General features: G+C 39.7%; 1 protein-coding gene across 9 annotated transcripts in view; it reads left to right on the top strand.

Moving 5' to 3' along the window:
* Positions 1 to 9,848, top strand: part of atp11c (ATPase phospholipid transporting 11C (ATP11C blood group)) — a 41,720-nt gene extending 31,872 nt beyond the window's left edge. For 2 of the 9 annotated variants that reach the window (XM_076875132.1, XM_076875154.1), the window contains exons 20-31: positions 107 to 278; positions 393 to 495; positions 607 to 752; positions 1,556 to 1,615; positions 2,259 to 2,386; positions 2,899 to 3,034; positions 3,121 to 3,186; positions 3,347 to 3,450; positions 3,584 to 3,740; positions 5,808 to 5,916; positions 6,899 to 6,930; positions 7,207 to 9,848. In XM_076875132.1, the coding sequence (XP_076731247.1) occupies positions 107 to 278; positions 393 to 495; positions 607 to 752; positions 1,556 to 1,615; positions 2,259 to 2,386; positions 2,899 to 3,034; positions 3,121 to 3,186; positions 3,347 to 3,450; positions 3,584 to 3,740; positions 5,808 to 5,912 (1,177 nt within the window). In that variant the 3' untranslated portion in view covers positions 5,913 to 5,916; positions 6,899 to 6,930; positions 7,207 to 9,848. Of the gene's footprint in view, positions 1 to 106; positions 279 to 392; positions 496 to 606; positions 753 to 1,555; positions 1,616 to 2,258; positions 2,387 to 2,898; positions 3,035 to 3,120; positions 3,187 to 3,346; positions 3,451 to 3,583; positions 3,741 to 4,834; positions 4,926 to 5,807; positions 5,917 to 6,898; positions 6,931 to 7,206 lie in introns of those variants that run through there. The other 7 variants (XM_076875134.1, XM_076875150.1, XM_076875133.1 and 4 more) reach the window with 7 other exon arrangements.
* Positions 9,849 to 10,521: the final 673 nt, after the last annotated feature.

A 10,521-nucleotide genomic window follows, 5' to 3' on the forward strand; every position in this document is an offset into this window, starting at 1 on the left:
TTATTTATTTTTTTGGCTTTTTATTAGGGGGTTGTGGGGCAATAGTTTAAAAAAAAAACAAAAACATTAGTAACGATTAAACTATTTTGTCTACTCTGTATTGCAGGAATTGGTCCAGCCAGGATTATGGTTTTATAGTAGATGGAGCCACTCTGTCAATGGTGCTCAACTCATCCTCTGAAAACAACTTACATGACTATAAGGACCTATTTCTACAGATATGTCAAAACTGCACGTCTGTGCTCTGCTGCCGCATGGCTCCCTTACAAAAGGCACAGGTCAGAACAGTGATTTAATAAGCTGAGAAATAAAACTGAATTGATTTCTTTCACAGTGAAAGATTATTTCTGATTTTATTCAGCTGTTGTGCCTCTGTATCAATCTATCTATAGATAGTTAAAATGGTGAAGAACTCCAAAGGCAGCCCAATCACCCTTTCCATTGGAGATGGAGCCAATGATGTCAGCATGATTTTGGAAGCTCATGTAGGCATTGGTAAGAAATGTGATGATGTGATGCTGAAGCTGATTTAGCCATCTTTAATTACTCTTCTATGTGTAGTGGAGTGCAGAAATGTGTAATTTGTTTTGGGCCTTGGTGTTTCAGGCATTAAGGGGAAAGAGGGTCGACAGGCGGTGAGGAACAGTGATTATGCCATCCCCAAACTGAAGCACCTCAAGAAACTTTTGTTGGGACATGGGCATCTCTACTATGTTCGCATTGCACACCTGGTGCAGTATTTCTTTTATAAGGTAAGTGGAGATTCTGTGTCCAGGAGCACTAGGAGCACCCACTAGAGCATGACAGATATATTGTTTGACTGATATTAGCTTTTTGCTGATATGTCAGTATCAGCATAACATGACCATAATATGGGTCTCAATGTTTTCCACCAGTTGTAACTTCCCCTTTGTGAAAACACATGTTTGGAATGCTACAAACACAACGATCAGGTGCTCAGAGTGTAAATGACTAATCAGCATCTTGATTTGGAAATAAAACAAGCTAATGTTTAACCTGCATGGTTACATTTTGTCAGATAAAAAAAGGTTTGTGATATATGTGGGCATTTCGTGTGCCTGAATGAAAAGAAATATTGACCCATACATTGGATTTGTAAATCAGTAAATACCAGTTTCAATCTTAAAAATCCTATATTGGTCAACATCTAGTACCCACCAAAAGCCATTTGGTATCTTTACACTGGTGCAGTGGTTAGCACTGTCACTTCACAACAAGAAGATTCTGTGTTTGGATCCACTGGCTGACTGGAGTTTGCATGTTCTCCCTGCTTGTGCGTGGCCTCTCACTGTATACATTGGCTTTCCCACAATCTAAATTGGCAGGTGTGAACGTGAGCACGAGTGATTGTCTCTTTTTGTCAGTCTAGCCATAGACCGACAACCTTTAGCTCCACCGCAATCCTGAATCCTTGATAAGCAGAAGGAAATGGATGGATACACACACGCTCATACACATATAGTCTTACATGCGAGACTGATTTTTTTAGGTTGAACTCTGTATGACCCTGTTTTCATTCTCTGTTCGCCTGCAGAATCTTTGCTTCATCTTACCACAGTTTTTGTACCAGTTCTTCTGCGGCTGTTCCCAGCAAGTAAGTATATCTCATTGAGGTTCAAAGACATTCTGAACATGAAAGGAAGTAGTGTTTCCTAAAATCACACCTCTGTGTGCTCCCGATTGCTCAGCTCTTGTCCTCACAATCCCCTTTCCTCACTGTCCCTGGGATGTATGCACTTTGTTATCGTCATACAATATAAATAGGCAAAACTCATGCCGGTCATGTTGTGCCACCACGAATACACCATGACACAATATGGATATTTTGGAATCCTGGTGGCATTTGTTTGTTTTCCTAGTCTTAGAAAAAAAATTAAAATAGGGGAAAAATCTTATGGAAATTCTTTTGAGCACAAGGATTCATTTTATTATTCTTATGACATCTGTCATCCTTTTTAAGATCACCGAGTGATTATATTTTTGTGTGAAAGGTGAAGGTGATTTTCTTTTCTTTTGTTGTTGTTTTTTTTTTTTTTTGGTTTCCCCATCATGCCACTGGTCTCTGATATAGATCTTTCACAAGCACATGAAAGATGTATATAAGCTTGCTCATGACGTGCTCTGTGCTCAAGTTATGGTTGTGTGTATGAGTTGTGTCCTCTCTGTGATATTAACCCCTCCTCCTCCTTACCAACCCTTCCCTCGTCAACCTTTCCTCCTGCTCCCATCCTCCCCAGCCCCTGTATGATGCGGCCTATCTGACGATGTACAACATCTGCTTCACCTCTATGCCCATCCTGGCTTACAGTCTTTTCGAACAGCATATTTCCATTGAGATGCTCCTGGAAAATGCTACCCTCTACAGGTAAACTGGGATATAAAAGTAGATGTGCTTGTTATGTTCTGTCCTTTCATCAAAAATCCCACAGTAATGGAGATTAGGAGATTCTTTTCTTAGGTTTTAAATCTAGACTTGGAAGGATTTCTGTGTCTGTGCAACACTTCACTATTTAAAGAATTGGTAACACTATCCGGAGACTAATGTGTTTATTTTGAATTTAGGTACAGAATTATATTGTATACTTTTACTATACAATACAATATTGTTACTAAATAAAGTCCTGGTTTGGGTTCAGGCGTAATTTAAAAGTAAAAAAAAGTAAAAATAAATATTTAATGAACAGGTTACAAAGTTCTTCTGGTGAAGTTGAGTTAACTAATTTTGATGGTAGCTCATTTGTATTTACACAGTAACTTTTTTGGCCACCATTAATATGTTATATAATGGTGTTGTCCTTTTGTGTGATAAACAGGAAATGTTACACAAAGACACAGTAAGTAAATAAATTTGTTAATTTTCCTCTTTCAAATCTTTAGACAGATCGGTAAGAATGCCATGTTACGGTGGGGACCATTTCTCTACTGGACATTACTGGGAGTCTTCCACGGCTTGGTCTTCTTCTTTGGTGTTTGGTTTTTGTTCAGCAACCCAGCCCTGCAGGATAATGGCCAGGTTTGATTTAAATCCACTTCTAAACAGGTTTCATATCTACAGTCTCCTAACTACAACTGCTGATTGTTTTATTGTTTTGACTCTAGGCTTTTGGGAACTGGTCATATGGAACGATTGTATTCACCATCCTTGTTTTCACTGTAACACTAAAGGTAAGCTCTACCCCTGTTTATTTTGACATTTATAAAACGTCTATCATTAGAGTGGACATATGAGTTTGAAGTAGATATTTTGTTAGTCATGTCTTTTGCAAAGTTCTTTTATATGTGTTTTAAAAGATCTCTTACTACTTTCTTTTCTCCAACATTCTAGTTGGCTCTGGATACACGGCACTGGACATGGATAAACCACTTTGTGATATGGGGTTCCCTGGCTTTCTATGTGTTTTTCAGCTTCTTCTGGGGAGGAGTAATATGGTTAGAATTCAACTGAGGATTAAAAAAAACAAAAAAACAAATCTTATTGTAGTCATTTTAGTTGGCCTTTTCATTCTAGTCAAACATGTATCTCCTCCAGACAGTATAAACTGAAGTGTCATCTCTCCCCCAGGCCTTTCCTGAGACAGCAACGGTTATACTTTGTGTTTGCCAACATGCTGAGCTCGGTGTCAGCCTGGCTGGTCATCATCGTGCTCATCCTGCTCAGCCTATTGCCAGAAATCCTCTACGTGGTGCTCCGCAAGCCCCGCGGCCCTTACGCTCGACAGGTAGTGCTATAACTCTCTCTCTCTGTCTCCCTCTCTCTTTTCTCCCCCTCTCTTTCTCTCTCTCCCTTCCCTTTATTCGTTCTTTTCTAATTATTATTTTTGCTAATGGTTATTTTTGTTGATGGAGCATATGTTTAATATATTTTAGGTTGAACTGATAGAGGTTTATGAAGTACTGTTCAGGGAAGGATTTAAATCAAGGAATTTTAATGCGATTGCTGATTGTAACATTTGCATGGCTTTGCTAACATAGAGCAATGCAGATCTTTACAGAGCTGTTTGCCTCTCTTCACACTTCCTTTGCTTTGGTGTTAGATCATTGGGAAGAAGATGGTGGGAGGGGTAAATTACATCTGACCTTATTCAGAAGTGGAAAAAAGACGTTTGAAAGCACAAATATCTGATCTATTACAGCCCTCTGCTGGCTATTTAAAGCATGACGTACATTATGCAGGTTTATATTAGGGGGTCGGTTAGCTTGTCATATATTATGTTGCACATGTTTGCCAAAAGCTATGAGAGTTTTAAGAGATATGTTTAATGAGAGAAGAAAGGGTTTGAAAAGAAACCTAAAAAAACAAGCCAACCACCCCCAAAACATATTTTGTGTACCAAGAGATAATTTTTTTAAGTGTCTGTGCATCTTTAAAATTATGCCTGTTGTTGAATTATTTCTGAAGGCTGTTTTTATTTAACTTCCACCAGAAGTCTGCCAGAGGCATATTTTGTCATTTCAGTGGGCTCTCTAATGTGTTTGCAAGCAGATGGAAATGATTGGTGGTATTCTTGCTCTTTTCTGTGGGTTTTTTGGTATTGTGTCTAGACTTGATTTTTATTCCTTTTTTGGATGGGGGAGAAGTAATAAACTGAATGAGAAGTTTTGCTCATATTTGTGGAGAGCCACATAACTTGCAGATTTGTACAATATTCAGGACTTGCGTACGTATGGTGCACATATTTTTATTTTTTAGGCTCATTTTTCACCTTTCCTACTTTTCCTAACTAGTGCTAATGCTTTGCTCTTTAACACACTCATAAGTATCTCACCCTCTTATTTCCTTCTCTCTTACTTCTCTGGACAATCCTCCCTAAAGATGAAACATCGCCTTCCTTCCTCTGGGACATCCACTATCTTCATGTTGTCACAGACCGCTAGCTCTCACAGCTTCTCATGGAGTGACTGAGGTCTCTTTTTCTTTGTCAGCTTTTATACTTCAGAATTTCTGTGTCTGTGCACCACTTGCCTGCTTCCTACTTCTGTGTCCTTCCTCTCCCACTGTTTCGACTCCTTTCTTCACCTATAATAACTCAGGCTGCTGTTTTGTAGATTTTAATAGTCCAATTTGCTTGGACAGATTAGGTCAGACATTTCAAATTTCTGATGTACTGTGTCACATATCAGGAATGCTATCCTTGGAAGGCACCATTTTAAACCTTGACTTGAGGGATTTTCTTTTTTGTGACACTGGGAAGAATGGCACGCTGCCATCTCTTCCAGCAGTGTGGAGTAGGACAGGTTGTCCATGCTAAAAACTTGCTGTTAGTCTGCCATGCTTGTCTGCCTAGTTGTATCAGTCAGTGTCTCCTCCCAGCTGCCTTTGCTGCTCCACTGCCTGCTGCCTTCGCATGTCCAGTCAGGTGGCTGCAGCACATCACAGCATCCAAACGTACCTGCATGAGGCCCAAATTCACAACCTCATCCTGGATCCTCAAGCCTGACAGTGTGTGTGTGTGTGTTTGTGTGAGTGTGCGTTTGTATATGTCTTAAGACATACTTATTTTGTGAAATTTGCAAGAATAGTAACCCTATATTATTTGAACCTATTAAAAAGTCGACTAAAGGGCTTCCAAAACGGATCATTCCTAGAAGGGTTGTCTAAAATGGCTCCTGGATTAATTTTCATTGTCTACATGTCTACTTTGAAGTCTTTCTGAATGTATTTAATTGTTCTTTGTTTATATATTTATGTCTGTGTGCAAAAGAGCACAAGATGGTGAGAAAGGCAAAGTATGTATGTGATTATCAGCGTAGTGTCGTCACTGGTGTCTCTTGCCTCACCCTTCTAGAAGAAGCTGGTTCAGTCAAGCGCAGGGGGCATCCAGTCACCCCGGTCGTCAGCCAGGCCCCTGCTCATGAGAACCTTTTCAGATGAGTCCAATACTGTCAGTTAAACAGGTACCAGCCAACTTTCAGGCCATTTAAGCCAATCAGTGATTTGCTCCCCCAGTCAACCAGTCCAGCAGCTCTCTCATCTCTAACTTTGAGTTTTAACAAGGAAATCAAAGACGGTAGCATAAAGGCCGCATTTATTTAGACTCTTTGTGTTCTTGTGTGTTGTGTTAGGCTCATATTGGCTGGCTGAAGAGATGCACTTTTCCCATGCCTCTTGTTTTGTTTAATCATTTCTATTAAACTGACCAAATGGTGCACTCACTTGATATGTGAAAGCATCCATTGACCTAATCTTTCAAAAGTTTTTTGTTTTTTTGTTTGTTTTTTTTGTGCAAGCTCGTGCTCCTTTCAGCCTCCCTTTCGATGCCCAGCTTGTATTTACCTTTCTGCATGCGCAGATGTGCTTTCAAATCCAAATTTTTATTTCAGCCTCTCGCATTTTTGGACCTTGTAAGAGTGTCTGTGTGTGAAGTGTCTGTGGTGGTTTCATCCTCTTTACCCAACAGTGTGAAACAGCAGGGCTGGCCTATGATTTTGGCCCCATTTTCTGAAATATATGTGCTGTTTGTAACAATGTGGTTTAATCATTTGTCGTGGTCACTGTCTTCTGTGTGTATATCCAAACCCTAATTGGTCGTGGCTGTCTGCTTACTGTTTTATATGTGAGTGCATTGCATGACTCGGTGCATGATGTGATGTTGGCATAAGCTCTGCCCAAATGCTACTTCATGACAGGGGGTAGACGAAAAAAATACCAAACACAAAAAAATGTAAACACCGCGAATAATGAAAAGCAGCCATTGTGTTGTGATGTTGTGCTAAATATCCTTAGGTGTTTACATTTAGTTTTTGTCCACCCCCTGGATGAAGGACTGAATGTTGCACATATCCGTCACTATTGACCATCGTCTCTGGTTGCGCAATTTTAGAAAGAGACTGTATGACAGCTTGCAGAGTTTAACTCACATTTCTACTTTCCCTGTAGCCATCATTGGAATCCCTCCTACAAACATCAAGGTAAACAAAGAGTCAGCACTAACCTTCTGTATTTGCTTAGTGTCTCTGCTGAGCTTCAGAAATTCAGTAGACTTGGATCAAATCGGGATCATTTCCTTTATTAATTTCTTTTTTAATCTGGTGGAGGAAACCGGTGGCATTGTAGTGACCTTCATGTTGTTAATCACTGCTTATTCATTTGGGGTGTGATTTCAAGGTGTCTCGTCCTTGTCCTCTTGTTGGTATGAACTTATGACGAAGACATCAGGTAACATCTGCTCACCCAATCCTTTTCAGATTGCAGCAGTAATGCCACTATCGTACAAGCATCTAAAGGAGCGCGACTAAAAGGCATCGAGGACTCATAACAGTCACGTCAACCTCATTCAGGGTCCCGTACCAAGGAAGAACGTCTGCCATCTGAAAGGAGGAGATGGAAAAAAATCAGAAGAAACGCGTTCGGTCCTTTGAGAGGGTTTAAAAGTCTTTTGACTTGTGTGTCTCCTTCTCCGTCCTTCGCTGTCCAACCTCAAAAAGCAGCCACCTCTCATGCATGCTTACAGAGCAGTGCTCTACATTCTTTTATACAGTATCTACTTAGACCCCAGGCATGAGTTTTCTTTCTTTTTTTTTCTTTTTTTTGTACCTTACTATAGAAGCGAATGCATACATGGCTGCCTTGTCAGTAGCTCTATTCATCTGCTGTTTTAACAAGCAGCTGAAATATCCACTTCAAGAATGCTAAATGTGCATGAAAGAAGGCTCAAAAGAACACAACTCCACCAACGTTTAGTCTCTGCATTCTACAAGCTTTTTTAATATATTATCAACAGTTTCAGAGGTTATTCTACTTTAGTGTTATTACACTTTTCAACTGTTAAGTTTTAAATTGTTTCAAATATTTTAGTAAACACACTCCTCAACGGATCCAAATCATTTGGGATGAAAAGTTACTGAATGTGATTTCAGCCCAGCTCAGATCAGCTTAACGACTGTTAAAGTGGTTTTCTGGTTGTAGATGTTTATTTGTATCTAGTAATGCCATTTATATTGAATACTAAGATATGAGGGGTCAGCAGAGGTCATATCAACCCTCAGTCCAAAAACTGCGTGTGTTTATGTAAGGCTAAGAAATGCATTAGAGATTTTAAGGATATTCTGGCAATGAGACATTGCTTGGAGCGTCACCTCCAATATTCCAACCTCAGAGATAGTTCAAGAGAGTCAGATTTGAATGAGAAAGTTAATATATGTACAGTAGTATAGAGATATATTGTTAGCATCTGCTCGAAGCCAAAAACATGAACGCAATGCGATCAGAGTCTGTCCGCACTCACGTGCCCTAAAAGTGATGTTTTGTTGTATGGGTGTGACACAAGTGTAGGGCAAATGCACTGGGTGAGAATAGCCACAAATGCCTGTGTGTAATGTAAACCAGGATTACTTGAAACCTTACTGATGTAGTTCTGTTAGACATTTTCTGCACTATTAAGGAAACTGGTTTCTGCATTGTGTAGATGGTCACCAAGGCACATGAATATATGCCTGAGCGCACACACGCACATATCAGAGAAGAACATTACACGAACAGTAACCACCTTACACATAATGTCACACATGTACTAGAGCCTAAATGAGGTATTTGTATTCTTAGCCATTTACAAGTTTGCTTATTTTGTCTCAGTCAGGCTGAAGTTGGGGATTAAAGAAAACCAGCTTCATCGGAATAGTTAATGCCACTGTGAGACTCTACTCTCTGGAGTGGACCGTTCGGCCCCTTGTTTCTTCCTTTAACTTGTGTGTAGTGCTTCATACATTCCATTTAAACATAATTACATGATTTCAGACACTTTTGATGATGCTTTGGTTTGTTTCTTTTCCCCCCCTTTCTTTTCTTCACAAGTGTATATTGTGTACTTTGCATATTTATTAAGTAAATGTAATTTGACTCACAAATGTTATATTTTTTATTACTTTCAGTTTTAAATTGTGGAGCGTGTTCTGCTTTGTGTCATTTTAGTTGGCCTGTTTTACTACAGCTCTGTTGTGAGACTGTGCCAGTGTCATTAAATAGTCAATTTTATCTACACAAAGGCAGGCAGACCCTCCTCTGTGAAGACATTCAGCATCCCAAAAATTAGCCTCGGACCCAATGCCACTACTTTTTGTCTGGTGGTTTAACTGCAAGTTGAAGTTGAAAGCGATCATTGTTACTGATTATTTATGTTTAGATGCCAATCTGTATAGAATATGTCTTTATGATGATTTTAACTACTGCTTCGCTGATCTCTGCTCAAACATGCTGTGTATTAAATCTCCCTGACTGTAACCTAAATAGCTGTAAAAATAAAATTTAAAAAAATCATCTGCACAATGGCAAATGCAGCTGTTAGGCCTAAGGGACTTTAAGGATTTATATGGAAAGCAGGGGTTTTGTTTTGTTTTTGTTTTGTTTGGTCACCTAAAGACCTGTGCCAGAGATAACTGGATGTAAGATGATTCACAGAAGGGGCTGCCTGCTTTGTTACCAGATATAAACCTTTAAGTTACATATATATGGAAAAAAGAAATGCTATTTTCGAAGCTTAAAATGTGTTCAAATCTAATTTTGCCTGTCTAAATTAAAAGTAAAAAGAATGGATTGTATTTTTAATGCAACCTTTTTCCAGCCACTTTTTTTTATAAAATCAAAATGTTAAAAAAAGAAGAAAAAAAAATAAGCACGAGAGGCTTTGTGGTTGCGGACCCTGTCTGTGAGGGGTGGAGGTGGGCACAGCAGCAGTTCTGCACAGCAGGGACATCTTGCCACCTCCAGCCTTTTGGGTCTCCAGCTTCAACACTCTAAACCTCCAAGCTGAATGTACCTCTTTGAAAAAAAAATTATATTAAAAACCAGATGTTGTTCTTTAATAAAGCAGAATGTTTTGAAGATATACAAACTGCTTTGTGCTGCTTTGCACCACATGTTGTGTCAGCAGGTTTTGTCTGATGGAAGATCTGAATGTGTGTGCCTGAGAGGGGGGGGGGGGGGGGCTGAGAGGCTAAGCTGGATCAGCTGAGTGACTGCTCTCCCACTGCTCCATGCATGGCCTCGGATTAAAAAAAACAAAACATTAAATCGCCGTCACTGTATAGGAGAGATTTACATACATGCATATTTACACGTTTTCTGCACTCTGCAGTTGATCTATTCCAGGGAGTTGTGGGCTGAGCTGTGGGGAGTTGGGTTGAGAGAGAGAGACTGCAACAGTATGTACACAATGCCACTCTTTCATATTTGTTCTTCGGTTTGAATGTGATTGTTGTGTATTAAAGGCTGTTTCACAAGGGTCAAACTTGTTGGCTGAGGGTGTGGAAGATTTTAATTTTTTATCAATGGCGCTATTCTCCTCAGTTTGTGCATCTATATTATAGTGACACTGGAGAAATAGGCACATGAGCATGATAGCCAAGCAGCCTAACACTTCAGGCTACTGTTAGTCAATGACATGCTGAAGGCTTGGTGTGTGTGAGAGAGCAGAAAAGTTGGGAGGGAGTTGGCACTATATCGGGTTCGGACTCTTGAGCCCTGCGATGCAGAGCTGACGCATTAATGTTCAGAGAGAGGGAGAG

Source organism: Maylandia zebra, linkage group LG2, assembly GCF_041146795.1.
Source record: "Maylandia zebra isolate NMK-2024a linkage group LG2, Mzebra_GT3a, whole genome shotgun sequence".
In the NCBI taxonomy this organism is placed as follows: Eukaryota; Metazoa; Chordata; class Actinopteri; order Cichliformes; family Cichlidae; genus Maylandia; species Maylandia zebra.